Raw genomic sequence first — 21,063 nt, 5'->3', positions numbered from 1 at the left:
GCTAAATCTGAGAGAGTCAAGGATCCCATTCCATCAACTACTGCTGCCATTGGAAAGACACAGAATACAGATAACAACTTGGGTGCAGCAGCCGACGGTAAGGATTATATGGGAACTCCTTTGTTTTTGTATTAGTGTTAACCTTCGCACATTCTGAAGACAAGCTAAACTGCCAAGTTTTCCTTCCTTTTTATCCTTAGATGAAGAAGATAGAATTCCAGAAGTTGGAGATTCAGTTTATGTTCCTAAGCTCAAGAACCAAGCTACTGTAGTCAAAATAGATTCGTCTAAGAATGAAGTGCAAGTTCAAGCCGGTATGATGAAGCTCAAACTAAAGCTGCAAGATGTCAAGGTTCAGAAGCGGAAAGTATCCAGATAGAACAATTGCACTTACCTGCGCCAGCAGAGATTCAGATAAGTCACAAGTGTGCATATTCAATTCGTAACATTTAATTCGCCACACTTTTTCAGCAATCATATAACCATTCAAGTGGAAATGTAGATTCACTATCTGCATGTAGTTTTTTAAGTCTTAGCAGACTAGTGGTTGTCAAAAAAACATCAACACAGCACAGTTGCAGAACAGTCTTAGTTATGATTATAACCTGTGTATGTAATATAATTTATCACTAAGTTATAACTGTACGATCATTAGAATCTGCCATACGGCACTCAAGTCACAAATGGTTTGACTCTAGTTAGGGCGTGGAAATTGCCAAACTGGCCACATCGTAGAGGTGGCCTTTCTGAGCAGCACGTGAACTTGTGCCGTACGTTCAATGATTTATAGAAATTGCTATTAGTTCAGTCCACTCATTTGTTGAAAGAACTTCCAGTACAATGCATCTGTGTTAATTGTCCAAAGAAAGGACGGTTGCTTCGACGATCGTTTGAAGCAACGTTTGTATCCGATCACGGACTTCAGCGCTGTGTGTCTGTTTCTTTAGTTTTTTGAGGGAAACTGTTTCTTTAGTTTCCTTGTGAGCTCGTGGATAATCTCAAAGAATCCAAGGTAATCTGGATAACATGTCCTCGCTGCGGTCGTGTGGCTAGCCATGTGCACTCTCAACGAGTAACGTGGTCCGCAGCGGGTGGCCGCTGTTGTCGGCGTTATCTCAACACTCGAGTTTGGACCTGACCCACCACAACACAGGTGTCGTGCTTGAGGGCTACTAGATTTTAAAAGGTAAGGAATTGGTACTTGTAAAACATATTATAAACGCAGGCATTCACATGTATACGTGTAAACTCACCGTTAAAAAATCGGCTTATACCATCTTGCCTTTTGATATGGCTTTTGATTTGAACTGTTGATCTCGTAATCATGTTGCCCAAATTATGAACTCTATAGCAACCATGGTTGGGCCCTCGTATGCAGAATGGCTTTAATCACACTTCTTTCAGGCAGGAATAGATGATGCCGTGGGACGTGTGTGGTCAACTTCTTAAACATATAGTATATCTATGAAAATAGGCATGTAGGTTAAGGTATCAGAATATCTCCAAAATATGCTCAAAATATAGATTATAAATTCTCCAAGCTACGATTAGCCATACGAAATCAATTCTTTTTCCAAGAGCGGCGTTCTTCCCTCTCCCATTCCGTGGTCTGAGTCTGACTGGAGCGGTGGTCTGTGTCTTTTTCCCAAGATGATTCCTGTCGGATGGCTGCCTGTGCGCCTTTGCCGCGTGATCAGGGGTAGCGGCAAGGCATATGAACGACGGAGATGCAGCGTGGACTCGGGAGTGATGCTGTTTCGCATCCAGTGTGCAGCACGTGCTCTCTGCAGCTGGGCCCCACCAGCTCACGTCGTTCCTCCCCTTGTTCCTTTCGCTATGCCCGCCGGGAAGAATTTCGAGGTTGAGCTGCCACTCCACCTCTACCTAACCTAACCCATCCGCGTGCCTTGGTACCTCCTAACCCTACCCTCTCTCTATGGAAGGTGGGGCCGCCCTCTCACCCAACGGCAACGGGCCCACATCTCTTTCACGGGCCGTGGGACGGGATGGATGGCGATGACGTTTATTATCCACGGAATGCTTTTTTGAAAAGGATATTAACCCCGTCGAATCCGTCACGTGGTCGGTCGCACGGCCCGTGCACACGCGTACGGCCCCCATTCGTGGCTTGGTCCTCGTTTCATGGCTTAGTCCGGCTCCGTATCGGGCTCGGCTCGGCTCAGCTCGGGCTACTGCGCAACTAACAACTGCGCATCCACTTGTTTGAGACCTGCGAGACTTGTGTGAGAGACTGAGTGCGAAATCTCCTGTGACAATCAAGGGAAAATGATCACGAGTAATTTTCATGAAATTCCTGAGAGCCGCAGTTAGCAAAAGGAATGATATTTGACTTAATCAAAGCATGGAAGTGTTATCAGAGGCCACTTGGTTTATGACTTAATCTGGGTGTCACTGAGAAGTCAAAAAATTCAAAGGAGTATTGGATCGAACGGTGACTCGGGATTATGACGCGTTCTTCAGCAACCTTCTTTTTTGTATTCCCCCCTTCTTTTTTGGGTCAAGGTGGGATTTTTTTTTAGGTATTCTAGAACCTGGCCGTTGGTGTTGCTCAAGTGGAGCCGTTAGGTGAGCTAACGCTATATTGGAAGACAGATACGACCGCGTCCTTTTGGTCCGTCAAAACAGTAACCATCGAGGACGTAGTATATCTGATATCCGTATATGCAGCACTAGGGAAAAGTGAAAGCAGCTGCCTTTTAGATTTAGTGATTATCCCTTTTGTCCTCTCGCAATCATTGAGATGTGATAGAGTGAGCTTCTGTGTGGTCGTAGCTACTCCCTTCGTTCCATAATATCTATGAATCTAAAAAAAGTCAAAACGACCCACAATTTGGAACGGAGGGAGTAGTTCATCTCAGCTACGCCAGTTCACGCAAAAGGAAAAAAAAAGACAAATATTATGAGAAGAGCATTATCTGATAGACTGATACAATCCACCTTAGTCCTTCACTTGCCCTCCTATATTATTTCTAAAGTTTGAGCACTTGTATCTTTCAAATTTTAACTCGAAACTACATAGACTTTTTAGTGAAAATTGTATCATTTGTCATAGAAATTATTCCATAAACACTATATATCAGGGAAAAATCCATTTTACTACTCTCACCAATATTTAAATACAAGATTGATCCTAGCTATATAGAACTGCATGAAAAGTAATGACAAAAATTTCCTAATGTGATTTTCTAACATAGGGTGTCATCTTGCATAATTCTGATATTAAAATTCAACTCGCACGCGGAGAAACAAAAAGTAAGTCTCATTAGGAGGTAGGTTTGACCACCTAAAATAGCTTGAGGGAGTAAATTGACTCTAAATTTTTGTTGTTGGAGTTAACGGATAAAGTGGATCGATGAAGTAAGTAAATTGACTTCTTTCCAATAATCAAGGGCCATAAAAAGTAAAGAAACAACAGTGGCTGCAATAAAGCATGGCTAATGCCTAGGTTGTCATATTATTTCCAGTGTTGCCTGTATTCAAATGCCCAATGCATCTCAATAAAATAGTGCATTGCAAAAAGAAATCCACTACTATGATAATTTATTATTAACTGTTTTACATAATAAATTGCGTACTCCCTCCATCTACAAATGTAAGCATTTTAACATTCAAAATTTGCCTATGTGTCGGTGTTTCGTACTGCCGACTAGTAATTGTACACCGCACTCTCCTCACTTCAGATGGCTAGCGCACAAGAGACAAGGATTTATACTGGTTCGGGAAGATCCCTACATCCAGTTTCGGCAGGAATCGTGTTCCTTGGATCAAGTGCACTGGGCTTACAACGGGGTACTTGCAAGCAAGCGGTCGTACGATGTGTAGGTGTATGTGTGGAATGCGAGAGAGCGAGAAGGAAGGCCCACTTCCCCTATATAAGCTAGGGACCAAGTGACAATGTTGAGAAATGGAGGGATTCCCCAACCTCGGAGGTCGGGGGTTGTGGCATGGCCGGTCAGCCTTGCACTGAGGGGCCTTCTTGTCCTGTCTTCTTGGCTTATCGTGGGCTTCGTATGCCCCGTACAATGGCTCCTATGCGGCGTGGGCCGCTTATGCAAGGCCTGGCCTGCTTCGCGGCGTGCTCCGTCCCGTCTGCCAACCCCGTGGCAGTGAACAGGACGGAAGCTCCCACTGACGTCCATATCGGAGATGAGTGGATGAGCCTTGGTCAGCGGCCTGGACGGGGCGTGCCGCTTCTCCTAGCTTTCCCCGACCTTCTTGGCATGCTCACGGCCTCCTCGCGCCGTTACGCCTGGTGCTGGGTCCCCACCTTGCCCGCGAGGCCATACGGGTCCCGCGTGGGGGCAGAGTCTTGATCTTGATGGCTCACTCTGGCGGCGAGGGTGATGATGACGTCGGGGCGTGTGGGCACGTACGACCGCGCGTGGCCTCGCTCTACAGGTCATCCTAGGTGGTTTCGAGGGGTGTAGTCTCACCCTTGGACCCCTTGGCTAAAGGTCGGCTCCCCTCGCTCAATCATGTCTCCAACGTGGGGCAGTCAAGAGGGCCATGCCCTGCATTCAATACTTCCGGTACGGCACCGGTCACCCTTTGGTTAAGGAGTGGGTGGGGTGCTGTGGGCCCATCGAGAGCTCCACCCCCGATCTAGCCGAACTGGCAAGTTACGGCTCTTGGCTCGCGACCAAGGGAGGTCGGGCGATGGCCGCAGCGTCGTCTGGACCGTCTTCAGCACGCCTCCTGTTGGGCCCTTGACCTTTTTGTGTCTTGACTGCCTTGAATTTCTTCGCCGGGGGTACTAACCGTCACTATGAATGTTAATATTTATTTTCATCAAAAAGCTCATTAATTTATCTTGATGATTAGTTAGTTAAAAAGACATGTTAATTGCATCTCTATAAAATATTGACAACTAATTAAGGGGCACCACAATCTCATTTCTCCTTTTGCTCCAAAAATCCTAAAAGGAACCTACATATGTGGATGGAGGGTGCATGTCTTTAGCTTCTAAGTTCTAATCCTTTGGGCATTATTTGTCTATGTGTAAACCAAAAAACCAAAGTTATAAAGCGAAATATGGCTCTGTGTTGCTTCGAATTATTTAAGCAACGCTAATCCTTATTGAAAAATCGAGATACCACACCATTGAGCCACTACATAGCAGATGCCATGACTTATACGTACGGCAGGCAACTTGTTCGGACGATAGCCAGTTATCACTTGTCACGAAAGAATATCTGGGAAAGATGATCCATGATACAATCATCTCTTGTTAAACTATTCCACTGATTCTGACAAGTGGGTCCCATGGACAAAACCCAACGTGCGGTTGCCACGAAATGACGAGCAAACTGCCCGTAGCCTGACTTCATAATTCCGGAGACCGGGCCCACCGGTTGAGCCGTGAGCCCGAGACGAGCCGATCTGAGCCGCCGGTGCAGGGAGTCAGCCAGCAGGACGCCGGACGCGAGCACGCGCGAGTGAGCTTCGTGTCGACGGCTAGGCCCATGTGTGTGGGCATTTTGGTCATTTCAGGAGGGCCGCGGATCCTATAAATCGGGCCCCTCCCTCCTCCCTCCCGGCCGTTGTTGCTGACTACGAGGTTCGTGTTACGCGGGGCGGAGAGAGAGAGAGAGAGAGGAGACGCGAGGGAGAGAGAAGAGGGAGGGCGAAGCCCGCGTCGTTCCCTGCTGTTTCTCCCCACCCCTTCCCTGCCCCGGCTTGCGCCTTCGACCTTGCTGGTAAGTCGCCGTCGCTTCCACTCTCTAGGCTTTTGCTCGAAAATTCTCTTTTGGGGTTTCGAGGAACGAAGAGGGGCCGTTTAGATTTTGGATTAGCTGTTGTTAATCTGTACCGGTTGCGTTTGTTGCGGATTTTGGCGTGAGACGCTGCCATATGAGGATTTATTGCGGACGATGAGATGTTTTTTTTTGTTTGGGGGGGGGGGGTTGTTTAGTTTTTACCGTTCAGATCTGGTAAAGTTCCAGTGATAAAGGCAGAGGTGGAGTGGGGCAGCTAGGATATTTTGGTTCACCTTTGTTTAATTTTTTTGTAGAAAAGATTTCTGGTTTACCTACACGGTTGAAAGGGATGGGTGCTGACTTGTCAAGGTCTTGTTTTTTTGTTTGTATCTGCGCTAATTGGCGAATTTTATATTCGCTCAACGGTTCAATGCCAGCTGTACTGCCCGTAACTCAGATTCGGTTTGGTGACATGAAACTCTTACAGATTTGGCCAAAATTCGATTAAATTCAGTGGATCATGTCATATTATTAGTGTCAGGCTCAGGCACCTGAGTGAAAACTTTTACAGATTTATGACACAGAATTGGGTGAAAATGTCGTGAATCTGCATTTTGCTCTAATTTATTGTTAAGTACGAGATTATGTCACTGTTGGTTATTCTGTTCTCCTGACAATACAATTCCCAATGCATAATGCCATAGCTTTTTCCTCATATTACCCAGATGAATTGGCTCAGCAGTAGCATCAAGAAATAGCACAATTTGGTCATTTGCAATAGCTCCAAAACAAAACTCTGAACCAATTTTTGTTTTGGGTTGCAGAAACTTCCGACCTCAGAAACTGAAAGGGTCTGTGAAGAGATTTTTAGCGGCAGTTCAATGGAGGTATTTGGCAAATCTGTGATTGCTGAGCCCAGCAATGTGATTTTCTTGTCCGCCATTCTTAACACAGAAGGGTCAAACCCTAGTCACAAGTGTGACAAAAGGTGCCAGAATGAGCACATATTTGGGAACATGTACCATTGCAAACTGACTGGAACCACTCACATCTGCGACAAAAACTGTAACCAGAGGATCCTCTATGATAACCATAACTCGCTCTGCCGAGTGAGTGGGCAGTTGTTTCCGCTCTCTCCACTGGAGCAGCAGGCAGTGAGGGGTATCCGCAGGAAGCATGAAGTCGACAGCAGTGAAGGTTGCTCCTTTAAGCGCAGGCGTGGTGCACAGCTGCATCCCTCCCCTTTCGAGAGGTCCTACACTGCTGTGTCTCCAATCCCGAGCCAGGTTGGAGATGGCATGGACCTGAGCTAGAGCTAATGAGACTTACTTTTCTTTGGCCAGCCACCTAATTCCGTTCTTTCTACCCCCTTCCCCTTCAATTACAGGATGGGACTATAAGAGCTTCCTTCTTTGTAGACTTATGAAGGGATATGAGACTCCTTAGATGCACTGAATAAATGTCTATGTAGTATGAATTCAGTTTCATGGAACCTTGTTGTAACTCGTAAACTTTGGTTGAACTGCCTATTCTAAATTAGTAGTACTTTCAGACAATCGTTCGCTGCTTCTATTTTTTACCCCCTTCCTATTTAGTTATTTTGTTTGCTTTTTTACTTTACATGCAGCTATTTTTCTATGCTATTCTAATATTTGATTGTCTGAGCGCTTTAATATAATTGAGCTGTGTAAATTTGTTCGGCAATGTAAATCCTTGAAGGATTTCTGTAATCTGGACTGCAGGAACCTGACTGACTTTGCTGACTGAAATTTTTGTACTGTTGTTACTAGTGTTTTGCTTGACAGGTTCCTGATCAAGCTTGAATTATTTACGGTTTGTTCTCATATAGATTGATTCTATCTGTTATTTAACTCTTTTTTACAGGTTATGTTTCTAACACCTGTTGTTTCCCTCCTGTTCTGTTTTGTTTTGTCTTTACCGTTAACTTCTGTTGTATGCAGGACCATCCAGGTGCTAGTCATTTTGGGAAATGTTTTTATCTCTTTTATATAATTCTATAATTTATATTGCTAACTTAATTTTGTTTGTGAATTGACTTTTTTCTTTTGTTTTTGCAGGTGAACTGCTGATCTCTGATTCCTTTCCTATCATCAGTGGCAAGTTACAAGGGGCTCTTCTCATTCCTTGCAGTGGAGACTGTTAAGCTTCAGCTGAGCATGCTGCTTTGCAGGTAAATTATTAGCCATGTATTGTTTAGCAGTGTCAGAATATGATTAGTCATAATATCACCTCTTTGTGCTAGGCTCAACTTTATTGATATACAAACATCTTCCTTTTGTATACATTTAATTATCCAGCAACACGTCTGAATATAAAGTGAAGTCAACATAGCATGTTGTCTCAATGAAATTGTTGCGTATTAACAAGTTTGTTTCTTTTGGTATCACGCCATAACCTTTGTTACTGGAAATAATAAGCCATAAATCAAGGCAGACCCTTTGCTCTATGTAAAACAAATGATGTTTTTGCTCTTCAGACTAGCCGAGTGAGGAATGGTACTCTTCTTTGCTTATTGTGTTGTAGTATGCCAACATTAACATTTGGATTATTTGCACCTTAAAATTTTTGCACAGCAGTCTAGTTTAGGGTTTTAACATCCTGGATAGTTGAAATGGTCTGAAGTGCATCACCCCTTTACTGCTTGTTTCATCCCTTAAAGATGATATCATTTCTTTTTCCACTTAATTGGTGATGTTCAGGATCCTGATTGAAAATTATTTGTTCTATATTTTGTACAGAACATAAATCGGTGTAAGAGAAGTTTGGTGCTATTACTTTGCTAAATAGCTTGAGAGGCACCATAACTACAACATCCAAATAGGCGAAGATGCTGCAGTTTACAAACTTAATTCTGTAACGCAGTTTGAAGAGCAGCTACCATCTGCAGTTTGAAGAAATCTCACTAGCCTCTCAAAGGCTTCTGGGGAGAATCCATTCCAATTCCATACACTTGCTTTCACCCCAAGCATGGCTTGTTATGATTGTACTTAATATAACTGTTATAATAGTGGGTGCTTTCCTTTCGCATGAAGTTTTGTTGGTACCCACCACCGCATCTGTCTGTCTATATGAACACATTTTTGTTGGCTAATGGAATTGCCGATTTGCCATTTCATGTTACGCTCCTTGAGAAAATGATCATCAGGGTAAAGAGCTTCCGACTTTCTAAAGGTTTTTTGTTCTGTCTTGTTTTCTGCCCGTTGTGATATATAGAGTGCTCCTGTATACGGATGTTCGAATTGTGAGCAAGAAATATTGGTGGGCTCGGCACGGGATTATTCCATCTGCGTGCTTGTGGGGCCTCCAAAAGGCCCTAACAGTTACCCATTATCGCCCCTTTCATGGGCTTTGCGGCTTTCGGGCGGAATGGAGTGCGTGACAGCCCACGGCCGGCCGGCCGCCTGCTCGCTCGTCGCCCTGCGCGACGTGCCGGACGCTGAGCAGTTGCTGTCAACGACGATCGACGGGCGGCCGAAACAACATCCAGGCCGTCGAAAGGAAGCGGACTGAACTTGCAGGTGAGGGGGATGGATGCCAAGTTGCCAACGGCAAGGGGAGGCAAAGCCCCAAACCGATCCGAGGCTGTGCCGGTGCCGCGCCACGCTTCGTGCTTCATCCAGTCGAACCGAGGAAACAATGGCGCTCGCCGCCCCTTCTTCCCTCCGCCGCCTCCCGGCGCGGTCTCCGCCCGCGGCCTCCCTCCTGCGCTCGCGCCCTCTGCGCGAGCCCCGTCTCCGTCTCCGCCAGCCCCTCGTCGCCGCCGCGGCGGCGGCCACGGCCCCGCTCGCTGCTTCATCCTCCCCCGTACGTTCTCCACGAGCGCCTCCACCTCTTGCAAGGCAAAACCCCGACACTCTGTAACGCTCTCTAGTCTCGCAGGCGGACACGGAGCGGAGGAAGCACGAGCTGCTGCGCTTGGTTCAGGAAACGCGGCGCGGGTTCGCGGCGGGGCCCGACCAGCGTGCCGCCATCGAGGAGGCCATCGTACGTACGATTCCCTACTCAACCCGTCTAGAGACACATCCTGCGCTCGCGCAACGCGGCGCCGTTAGTGAAACAGCGGCGGGGTTCGATTGATTTGATATGTCATTTGTAGGTGGGCGTGGAGGAGCTCGGCGCCGGGGAAGGGGCGCCGCTTGATCTCGCGGCGCTCGACGGCACCTGGAGGCTATGCTACACGTCGGCGTCGGACGTGCTCGTGCTGTTTGAGGCGGCCGAGAGGCTCCCGCTCCTGCAGGTATCCGATCCGAGTGCATTAATCAATCTCGCTTAGTCCTCGTCGCAATTGGGATGCCTACTTAGAGACATCACGATTCACGAATCAATTGGATATGCCTAACATTTGAGATCAACTGCAGACCTTGGGAATTTGAATTTTCACATTGTAAATGTTTGGTGCTGAGGAATGCTTTTCTGAAAAGTGCCATATTTAAGTTCTGTTCTGTTCACTTTAAACTGCCTCTCGACAGGTTGAGCACTTGAGCTATTGGAGATGATGAGTTTCCACTGCTCGTATATCATTATCAACAGGATGCTTTCTGTGGATAGTGCATTTGGCCCGTTACTGTTTATTACTAGTGTGTTTATGCAATCGTTTTGAGTAATTTGTGGGGAAGCGTTGAAGCCTTGTGAGCTGTGACCAGGGTGGTGTTTTTTTCATCTATGCATGCAGGTGGGACAAATTTACCAGAAATTCGAGTGCAAAGATCAGTCAGAGGGTGGAATTGTGAGGAATGTTGTACGCTGGAGCATTGAGAACTTGCTAGAGGTAAGCCTTACTCCCTCCATCGCAAAATGACTGTTCGTTTAGCCTCCAAAACTTATCCCACAAAAAGTGTTTATATAACTTTTAGACCATCCAACAAATGCCCTCATAATACCTTTTGACCCAGTTAACGAATCGATCATTTAATTACTCCCACCATCGACGCCCTAGCCAGACTTGCTAAATAAGGAAGGTTGGTTCGACAATTACTGCAAGCGTGCATGCATAATTAATTCTACTCGGTAATCCATTCGATTAGGAAAAGTTATCAGGGGTACTTTGGATTTTTAGCATTGCTGCTATCTTGTCTACAATTTTCTAAACGAACAATCCTTGTGGGACAGAGGGAGTATATGGGTATTGTGCCTCTTCACATAGATCAAGAACTTGGAATTGTAAGTCATTATTACACCTGCATTTGGTTAATTGGGAATGAGTCCAGAGCTGTAGCTGGAATTGCAACGGTTGCAATTTTGTGTCATATGAATGTTATTCACTGTGCACAGACAATTGCAAAAGGGTGGTTCCCTTGTTAACTGAGATTTCTTATTGAGCTGACCAACTGGACATGCTGCTTGTTTATTCGAGTACACCTTGAATATTTAATGTTTATTATAACATAGGAGAGTGGCCTTCCTATACATTTAAGTTTTACTTTTATTCTTTTACCCTCATCTTTTCAATTTTCTTACATGTTTGATTCTTTTATAAATCTCTATAGGACCAAGAAGGTGCAACACTGATGGTCTCTGCAAAATTTGTTATCCTGTCTAAGCGCAACATCTTTCTTCAATTTGAGGAGGTAATATTCCTTTTCGAAAACATCTAATTATGATTATCTGATTTAAAAAGTTGCAATGGAAAGAGTTGGCATTTACATAGCGAGGCATTTAGTCTGCAATGTTAAAAAATAGGCCTGAGTCATGGGGTACTGGCTTGCTAGGTAGCGTTGTATCAATAGTTGGGTTACATTACCAGTTAGCACTCTCCATGATTTAATTCACATGCAAGATGATGCTGTATTACCAGACAACGAATCACTGGTAGACTGAGACTGATTAGATGATGCACACAAGTCATTTGCAATATTGGGACATTCTTGCATTATTTTTTTTGCTTTGTTTGCTTTAGTCTCTTGTTTTCTTTGACAATTAACTAATTAAGACTTTCAGGGTTTTTGAGCAAATGCTGACCTTTGATATGGCTATTGTTTTCCCTGTACTGCGATGCCTAAACTTTTGGCACTTGTCTCCTGACCCAAACTCATTGTTTCAACTCTTCAGCCTTCTTGAATAGAAGAGAGATCCTGCCCTCTTTTGTTCCAGAAAAGAAAAATCTATCTTCTTTTTCCTTTGTAACCTTGGTATTTTAGTGTTAGTTGCTAATTTGAACTATGATCCCTTGTTTCACAGGTTTCTGTTGAAAATATCAAGATTAGCGAGCAGCTGCAAGCACTAATAGCTCCTGCTATACTTCCTCGGTCATTTTTGAGCCTTCAGGTAGGCCAGCCTGTCAGGTTATATCGAATAAGTGACTGTTAACTTGTGTATTACCCTTGATTTGACTGGTATATTGGTTTCTCATTCTTGGTCATTGAAAATTACAGGTATATCTAGGTGTCATTGGTTTCCATTATACAGTTCTGAATTCTGTAGTATTGAGAGCTGCTGGTTCCTGCAGCATGCTGCACGTCATCATTTTTGTTGTCTGCTGCCAAAAAAAAAATGAAAATTGAAAGTTAGTAATATTTAGGATAAACTTTTGCTGTGTCTGTTACTTTGCTGTAGTTCTCTATCATCCACTATTGGACAAGTGTTTCAGGTTTTAATGTAGCAATCCAAATTTTTTTCAAAATACGGGCCTTTCTTTTATTTATTTTATATCGGACTTGTTCATGCAGATATTGCAGTTCCTTAAAACCTTTCGAGCTCAAGTTCCTGTTAGTGGTCCTGAAAGGTAATTTTCCATGCTAATTATTTTTCTTCATTTCATGTTCCCTGCCTTTTGTATTTACCAAACTGAATTGAATGTCAGACGATCACCTGGAGGATTATATTATCTTTCTTACCTTGACCGTGATATGCTGTTGGGTCGTTCGGTTGGTGGTGGGGGAGTATTTATTTTCACAAGAGCGCAACCTCTTTTATGAAGGTTTTCTGATAACCAAGAGTATACCATCTGACGGGATGCCAGCTGTGAGCTTGCCCACTTACAAGAGGTATATGTACCTTTCATGAAAAATTGGCAATCACCTCATTCTAGTATTTTAAGAGATTGCAATGGTCTACTTTGATTTTAAACATGTTTTTTACACACCAGTCATGGTGAATACGTAGCAGGATAGTGGATATAAAAAGCTTCCTGAATAGTTCCATTCTTCATTTAACTGTTGTATGATTACTGGAATTGTACCTACGAATTTAACATCTCGATCAGTAAAACAAATGTTCCTTGTCTCGAAGACCATGTGCTGAAGCCACAAAGACCCAACAGCACAAAGACTTATCCCATCATGCTTCACTGCTGTAGCACACCAGGCTTTGGGATTTACATGCTATTAAACCACGTTGCTCCTACTTCAGAGTTCAGAGTCTGCTGTGTGTCGTAGGATAAAGTAAGTATAGTTGGTATAGTTGGTCAATTTTTATTTTAGGATTTACAATAGGTCACATCTTCTCAGGAAAAGCCTTAGGTCACAATTTTGTTTCGTTGTGCCAATAATACTAGGGGAATATTCTTTTCCCAATGTTAGGATATTATTTCCTTATGCTTGATTGCGACAATTTTGTTATGGCAGTCTCATGCTTCCCTTGTGAGGTTCATGTGGCCATCCCTACACCACATGGTTTTGGTTGTGGTGGGATCTCAGACTTGCTTTTCGATTCTACACCAAAGTTGCTGGGGCCCCCTTTGGGACTTAGCTACACTAAAAAATCCCAGACCCCAGAAAGAATTTGCAGCCTTTGAATTGGCTTTTTACTCTGCCAAAACTTTTAGAGTGATGGACAAATTTTTCTTTATGACATGCATAAGTCCTATTCAAGATTTTTACTAACCAGTTTCATGACTTTCTTTGATAGCTGGGGGACAGGAAGATTTTCTCTTTTCTCGCAATCCAATTAGACCATATGTATAATAACTGAAACAAAGTATATATTTGAATCTATTAGAGACCTTGGCGGCAGTTTGGGGTTTTATGCCACTATCTTACACGCACCATTGTTATTATTTAATTTATTTTCAGAAATACATGTTCAAATGTAAACTCTGTTAGCTGAACATCAAGTGCTAAGTGTTTGGTGAACTTTGAAGTAGTTTTCTGGGACTAGATGACAATTAAGTTAATAGATAATCCTTACATATTGCCAGCTTTCTATTGAGATATTGTTTCCTGATTCAGTTGATATTCTTTCTTCTAGTATCTGCGTTCTTGCCATTATCAAATGCAGTTGGCATGTCACTCCTTTGCTTGATTTAATTCACTTTTCTTATTATGTATATGTATTATATTTGACTCTGGTATCTCGAAATCTCTAATTGTTAGGTTAGTACCCTGCACATGAATAAAAAGAAGGTAAAACCACACAGCTTGTTGAAAATAGTATATTTTTTTCTCACTACATGTCGAATGAACTTGCATGCAGGGGTGGGGTTTTGATTAACAAGATATATGTTGCTATAGTCCAGTAATATAACCTTGCTGTTTAAAATTAAATATTGACGTTTTTTGGTAAAATATGAAGCTTTGTCTTTGTGAGTTCTACAATCGAAAAAAAATTCATGTTCAAATTTCAGTAATTCAAGTTTTTTAGATGAAGATAAGATTTCACCCTAATTTATTATGTTATATTTGTTCTGGTTATCAATTATCATCATCACATTCTGTGACGAGCAGACCTGGGTCATGACTGATTGAATCTTTGAAGAGCTGAGTTGATTGAACCCCCAGGCCTGAAAACATGAAATGCTTACCCCATTCCTTCGCTTTTACGTACTTGTGTAGTTTAATTTTGTTCAGCTTGAACCAGTACACTAAGAAAACCTTTTTTTATGAAAAAGGTGTAGGGTTGAAGAGTTATATACACTTATGAAGCAATAATTTATTTATATACCGAGGAAATACTATATTTTAAGTTTTTAATATCTGTTATAATAGACCATATGCATAAGTACATGAAGACATACTCTCTGTCCTTGATCGGGCTGGGCTGAGCTGGGTGTGGACTCTGCGGCTCAAAAGTGAGCGTCAAGCTCGGCTTGCTCTGGGTCCAGATCTGTCTGCCCAGGCTGTCCTTATGCTGTGCTGATATTGGTCCATGGTTCCGTTATTCTCTTGCTTAATGCTTGATGTGGCAGCTGGTGTAGTCGTTTTCCATCAAAATGTATGAAAACACACGGATGAGAAGTCTTCAAGAAATGTCACATGTGTGCTGTGTGGAGCGTGTAGGATTTTCGCCTCCAGTGACCTGGTCTTTGTTATCCTTTAACCCAGCCAAGTACATCAACCTCGTATCGTTTGGTCCAATCGTTCTGCTATCGTTTACATCAATATTGCCAGATCGTTTCGGGAGAATTGATTGATGCAAACGTGCTTTTACAATCTCGTGATCCATGATGTTACAGTGGTCTACTTAACAAAAAAGATGATGGTACAGTGGGGATTGGGGTATGCACTAAATATATATGTTTTGCATTTTACGTCGTGTTTAAAGTGAAAAAAGTTTGGTACATTCAGTTGGTTTGTTGTCATGGTCATCCCAATTTCAGCGGCTTTATTTACCTGCTTTAGTAGAAAGCAATAAAGTTTGTTCGAGTTCTCTCTAGAAAGAGCTCGCTTGCTTTGTCAGCCGTGTGCTCCAACTTTCTCGGAAAAATCCGGCGGCCCTGCTCGTACTTCTGCGAAGAACTCTGATCCAGTCGTGGCAATAAAGCCAACTGAATTGTTGCTTGTTCTAGAGACTAGTTTCACCGCAATAAAGCCAACTGATGAAATCAAGAAAGTGGGAGATCTGCCAGTCTTTCTACCTTACATAGAAGTTTTTGCCTAACATCCTAGGCATCTTGCTGATGTTGGGAATTCTTGGCTGTCCAACTAGTTATATGATATCACTTCTCCATTGGCACATGAGTTGGCGGCTATTAAAGCCTGATCCTATTTTAATTAGAAACAGAGGGCAAAGCCCTGATCCCATTTTTTTTTTTTTTGAAAGATCTGATCCCATTTTATAATGATGAAACCAGCCAACCAGAACAACCAGTAACGGCTGATCTCTTTAATATCATCTCAAGCTAATTTTACAACCCCACACAGTCTACATACATCGTCGCACACGAATCAACGTGATTCGGGAAAAGAAAAACATTTACAACTTACACGAGATCCGTCACGAGCAACCAGAGTTCGCCGAGCGATGCTGCTGTACCGGTCATGTCGCTGGATCAACCACTGCTCCCGACGCCGGCGGCGATCCCGGAGTTCCTGAGCACACCGTCGGCGAAGGCGAGCCGCTCGGAGAGCGCCCTGACGTGCTCCCGGTACTCGACGGCCTGCGTCACGGCCTCGGCCTCCAGCTCGCCCAGCTGCACGCACAGCCTCTCCTCGCCCTCCTCGGCCACGGCCAGCCGCGCCAGCGCCGCCTCCAGCTCCCGCCGCAGCCGCTCCTCCCTCGCCGCCGCCTCCGCCACCGCCCTCTCGAGCTCGGCGTTCCTCCGCCTGATCTCCTCCGCCTCCCTGGCGTCCACGGTCGCCTTCCTCGTCATCATGGCTGTGTATGTGTTGGGCACGACAATGCACAACGTTACTAGTATATGCTTAAAGATTATTCTTCAAGGCTTCCAGAGTTTCAGGCTTGGTTTGGCCTGAACCTTGGATCTCTCTTTATATAGGCGGGAAGCCGCAAAGGCAAAGCAGAGAGACGACCAGTGAATGACGACACGAAGGTGTCCAGGTTCAATGAACCAATCCAGGGGCGGAGGTGTCGGTGTACGGGCACAGCGATCAGCGATGCTACATACATGGTGACGTCATCGTTCGTCACCGATACTTTGCCCCCACGTCTCTCCCCGATCCGCGTCTTGACCTTTTGGTGTCTAGATTCATTTCGAGATGTGAATCGGTGAGCGCGACCGGCCGAACAGCGAGGCAAAACGCTGGGTGATGGAACGGTCTCTGAATTCACCACGCACGTCTTTGTTTCGTTGAAACGATGGTTCCGAGAGACGAATGGAATAGTCCACGAGCAGAGCACCATGAAGGAGTTGCTCAGTTGCATAAATTGACGTTTACTTTTATTCATGTACTGTGAGAACACATGTGTGCAGTCAAGTTGGAAATTAAGGAACTGGACTTTCTTCTAGACTTGGACTAGTCCAGTTGAAAAGTAATTGGCTGAATTTCCTTTTCGGATGTAATTTGTAGACGATGGCGAAATTGTTCGCGTTATTCACGAGCTTACTTTGTTAATTGGGGAAAGGACGACAATAATGACCATACCAAATATTTATTCAGGAGTATAGGTTATGTATGGTGTAGAGAAGGATATCAATACTTTTCGTACACAATATTTTGGGGCCGTCGGTCTTATTCTCCGATTTAGTTGCTATTTTTATCTTAAAAGAGCGGTTGTGAGCGATCAGCCGGCTGGGTTCTACGCAATACAGCGATGGTTTTGACACTGGAGCGCGAAAGCTGACGGATGCAAGCGAGCGAGCAAGAAGTATGGCTGCTACCTGCTAGTACTATTCTTAGAAGCATGACAGGAAGGGGAAACCCACACATTCCATCTTCCTCGATCGACGTAGTTGCTCACCCAGCAACGAAAGCGTGCCATGGTGTCTTTCCTCTAATCTCATGAGTCATGAACGACTAAAACAGAGGTCCCGGCCATGGGTTAGTGCATCAGCAAGTCTTAGCTTATCTCTACAGCTAAAAAACCTGGGACGGCAACCAACCATCGCAGTACCGAGGCCTTCCGTAGGCTGTCCACCCCTCCGCACCCAACGCGTTCCGCCGTCGATCCTCAGGGTTGCCTCCGAGCCGTCCCTCCGCCATATGTGGTCCTACGATCGATGCAAAGACGCGCACCCTCATCTCAGCACAACAGCCTGCGAGGGATCCCTAGCGCATACGCGTATGCCATCGCCGCCGCCATCCCCTCCCTCGCCTCCACCATTAACGGCCAGAGCAAGAAGATGATCTTGAAGCCATAGATATCCAAATCAATGGCTCATAGACCCGGTGTACTGATACCGTAGATTGATGTCCTCTTGGTCCACAAACCAGTAGACCATAGACCATCTCGACTCCCATTGTGAATGTGCTGCGCCGCCGCCTTTCCTCCCCAGATCTAGAGCAGCAACATCACAGGGGCAGGACGCTTTGGAGTGGCAGGGGGAGCGTGGGTGCTGTAGTGTCGGTGTTTTATACCAGCCGTCTACCAAGAGGTACCCGAGGTAGCAGAATGTGTAGCGGGAGATCGCCGGATCTGGAACTTGCATGTAAAAGCGAGGACACGAGACACGGATTTAGATAGGTTCGGGCCGTTAGAGTAGCGTAATACCCTACGTCCTGTTTAGGAGTGTTTGTATATTGTGCCCTGCGCTTGGGTGTTGAGGTGTGATCTGCCGAGCTAGGTACCACCGCCCTCCTTTATATACTCCAGGGGATAGAGTACTAGTCGGATTACAAGGAGGAGTCCTAGTGGGATTACACGGGATGAGTCCTAGTAGGATTACAGGGGAATCCTAGTAGGATTACAGGGGAATCCTAGTAGGAGTCTGACTTCTTCCTTCCTTGCGGGTATTGGGAATGTATCCCCGACATGTGGGAGCAGCCGACTGCGGGCAAGGGCAGTGACGCAGCTCCCCTGCTGATCTGCACGGGCGTCGCCATCCGTTGCTGGTGGTGTGGCCGCGGCGGCGCTCTGCGGGAGGGCTGCTGCCGATGGAGATAGAGATGGAGATGGATACCGACACGTCGTCGTATACGCGGGAAAGCAGTGGAAGCTGGTGTTGGTGTTGGTGAAGTCTCAAACAAAGAAAAGTGAGAATATATATTTTTTGTTAAATCGTGAACACGATCATGAATTACTATAATTGTGGACAATGCAATTAAAATACTACCTTCTTTGTGAATATAATCCATGATAGTTTCGTGTTTATCTGATGGGATATGAGCCCGTAGCAACGCACGGGTACGGGCACGATCCTAATCTGTCCATAAAAAAAAGTCATGATGTCGGGGTATGGACACCACCGTAGACCACCGTAGTCCAACCTTACATCTCGCTCATATAAACTTACCTCTCTCTACTCTACGTCTATTAAATTGAAGGGCATTAATCAACCACTTCATCCAAAAGCTGAATATGACGATAAAATAAATTTGGATAGTTCATTGTTACATACTGTAGTACTTATATATCAACATTAACCGCAGATCCCCTTGTGAAGTAGAACATGATCAGTCACGGCCTCACGGGTACTCCCATCATTGGCATCTACTCCAATTTGCGGTTAAAAGATGTCTTCAAGAGTACATGGTATATAAAATGATAGATGTACATCTCTTAAACAATTGCCAAGATATAAACCGAGTAGGTCAGATCTCTTACGATAAAACCCTGTCCACTCCTAGTTGTAAGTAAAGGAAATACGAGCTTGGTAACATACTGCTCCCTTGGTAGCCAGGCCCCGGTGGTAATTCGGTCCAGTAGCGGTAGCCAGGCGTCTGCAGTGTGTTTATGTTAGTCAAAAAGACGAACAGTGACGTCACCCCCTTTCCGCCGCGTCTCACGGCCACTCTTCCCGCCCGCCTCTTCCGACGCTGGCAGGGTCGGTTCCGCGCCGCTCGCAGCCCTTCGGATCCCCGCGCGATGGCGATCTGCAGCTCCCGCCACTCGCATCTGCTGCTGTGCTCTGTGCCTATGGCTGTGGGACAGCGGCTGTGCCTGTGCGCCTCCATCTCAGCCTTTCTGGTTGTCTCGGGACCCGACGTCAGTCGTCACGGTTGGCCGGCGCCGGGCCAGCCATCGCCGTCCGGTTCCGGCTGCAAATGACGATGCCCGAGATCCATTTCTGGGTGCAGAGATGATTTGCCATCACGGAGAATCGCAGACACGGGGGTCGCAAAATAATGGTCGGCCTTGATGCTAATTAGCGCGCGGTGGGCGTGATATTAAATCAGGAACTGCAATGGCATCATGGGCCTCGTGGCAGAGCTTGGCAAAAAGGCCGGATAGGGCAGATTGCATTTCGCTGTCCGGAACGATTCGATCCGATGCGACGCGGGCCTCGTTGCCGGCAAAATATCACGCAAGCTTTAGCACGAGTACAGTGTTCGTTCTGACAAATTGCTCAGCTCAGGGCCCGCGACAGCACCCTTCTATGCGATCTTGTAGGATGATGACGATGATGAATCACGGATCGTCTGTTCGGAGGCTCGGGGCCCAGCATTCTTGTATGAACTAGAAAACTACAAATATTTGCTTTGTTAAAAATTCCCATGCCAAGGGCATGAGATCTTAAGTATGCTTTAGGTTAGAAATGATGAATAGTTGCTCCGTTGATATTCTGCAAGTGCCTTGCATACAATACAACCCGATACTCTTCTAGTGCTTGAGTTTATTGGTATGAAATTGTTGAACCTAAAACTTTATGGGAGCACATGCTTTGATCTAAGTCTAAGTTGTTACGAGGTATGATATGATAAGATTTGGTAGAGCTCCCCTATGCTCTAATATGGTGAAACCCCACAATCTCCAGAAGGCCATCATCCACAAGTGGAGGAGAGGACCCGTCTGAACTGGCTCTGAGCCAGAATTCGTCCAAATTTGGTCTAGTTGTTACCTACATCGAACAGACACCAAAACTCGTGGAGATACATTATTTATTAATACTATGCATGGGCTTTTTGATATGCTTATCATTTTCTAGGAATTTGGAGGCCGAAATTCGGTCAATAACGACCACCAACTGTCAACATTCCGTCTTGCTTACTTTCTTCTTTGTGCCATCGCATCAATTTAATATGTGCTTTGTTTTTGAACAAATACCTTAAATATGGTATTAAAAGGAAATACCACCTCAGTGGGAACTCTTTTCTTAAGAGGCTGCCTCTCAACATCCCAAGGTCATCTCGCTTGATCTTATAGCGAGATACACTGTAAACCAGACAAGCATCCAATTTCTCGTACTCCTTACCGCAGTAGAGGAAAGAGGATGCACGTTAGGACATGTGTATCTTCTGTACATCCAATTCTAGAGGACAAACAACCCGTTTTGCTTCAAATGTTGTTGAGGGCAATTCGTTATACCGTTTACGGCCTTCCATTACAACAATTCGAGTGTGTTACCTAACTTTTTATACCCTTATTTGCGGTATGGTTACAACATTGTTTTGTGGTCCTCTAACATAAGCTGCAACTTCATAATCTCCTTGTCATTATCATAGTCTTTCTTGGCATCACGCAACACTCGACCGAGAGACCATCAATAGGTTCTTCTTTTGCAGCATCTTCAGGTTCACCCATTGTAGCATCATTTGCAAAGGCACCACCTTGA

General features: G+C 44.9%; 3 protein-coding genes across 3 annotated transcripts; 2 read left to right on the top strand and 1 right to left on the bottom strand.

Moving 5' to 3' along the window:
* The first annotated feature begins 5,549 nt into the window (after window positions 1-5,549).
* LOC140221503 (uncharacterized) lies at window positions 5,550-8,853 on the top strand. The gene is made up of 3 exons (XM_072291206.1): window positions 5,550-5,717; window positions 6,542-7,908; window positions 8,477-8,853. Exon 2 carries the CDS (start codon window positions 6,599-6,601, stop codon window positions 7,028-7,030), a length of 432 nt encoding a protein of 143 aa, XP_072147307.1. The 5' UTR covers window positions 5,550-5,717; window positions 6,542-6,598; the 3' UTR covers window positions 7,031-7,908; window positions 8,477-8,853.
* A 519-nt stretch (window positions 8,854-9,372) lies between these two features.
* LOC117837694 (probable plastid-lipid-associated protein 10, chloroplastic) lies at window positions 9,373-13,883 on the top strand. Its single transcript, XM_072291208.1, has 8 exons — window positions 9,373-9,542; window positions 9,618-9,722; window positions 9,835-9,975; window positions 10,411-10,506; window positions 11,225-11,305; window positions 11,916-12,002; window positions 12,404-12,459; window positions 12,538-13,883. The coding sequence occupies exons 1-8, from the start codon at window positions 9,375-9,377 to the stop codon at window positions 12,650-12,652; spliced, it is 849 nt and encodes a 282-aa protein (XP_072147309.1). The 5' UTR covers window positions 9,373-9,374; the 3' UTR covers window positions 12,653-13,883.
* Window positions 13,884-15,737: 1,854 nt separating this feature from the next.
* Window positions 15,738-16,832, bottom strand: LOC117837695 (protein RESPONSE TO LOW SULFUR 2). The gene has a single exon (XM_034717426.2). It carries the CDS (start codon window positions 16,264-16,266, stop codon window positions 15,943-15,945), a length of 324 nt encoding a protein of 107 aa, XP_034573317.1. The 5' UTR covers window positions 16,267-16,832; the 3' UTR covers window positions 15,738-15,942.
* Window positions 16,833-21,063: the final 4,231 nt, after the last annotated feature.

Source organism: Setaria viridis, chromosome 9 (assembly GCF_005286985.2).
Source record: "Setaria viridis chromosome 9, Setaria_viridis_v4.0, whole genome shotgun sequence".
NCBI lineage: Eukaryota > Viridiplantae > Streptophyta > Magnoliopsida > Poales > Poaceae > Setaria > Setaria viridis.
Note: the sequence above shows the minus strand (reverse complement) of the source record. Positions and strands in the feature narration are given on the sequence as shown.

What these genes read in the sequence shown, in the direction of transcription:
- LOC140221503 (XM_072291206.1), top strand. Translation starts at nt 6,599, where the DNA reads ATGGAGGTATTTGGCAAATCTGTGATTGCTGAGCCCAGCAATGTGATT.
- LOC117837694 (XM_072291208.1), top strand. Translation starts at nt 9,375, where the DNA reads ATGGCGCTCGCCGCCCCTTCTTCCCTCCGCCGCCTCCCGGCGCGGTCT. An exon ending in GGTCATTTTTGAGCCTTCAG is followed by an intron (nt 12,003 to 12,403) that starts GTAGGCCAGCCT and finishes TTGTTCATGCAG; the next exon opens with ATATTGCAGTTCCTTAAAAC. An exon ending in CCTGTTAGTGGTCCTGAAAG is followed by an intron (nt 12,460 to 12,537) that starts GTAATTTTCCAT and finishes ATTGAATGTCAG; the next exon opens with ACGATCACCTGGAGGATTAT.
- LOC117837695 (XM_034717426.2), bottom strand. Translation starts at nt 16,266, where the DNA reads ATGATGACGAGGAAGGCGACCGTGGACGCCAGGGAGGCGGAGGAGATC.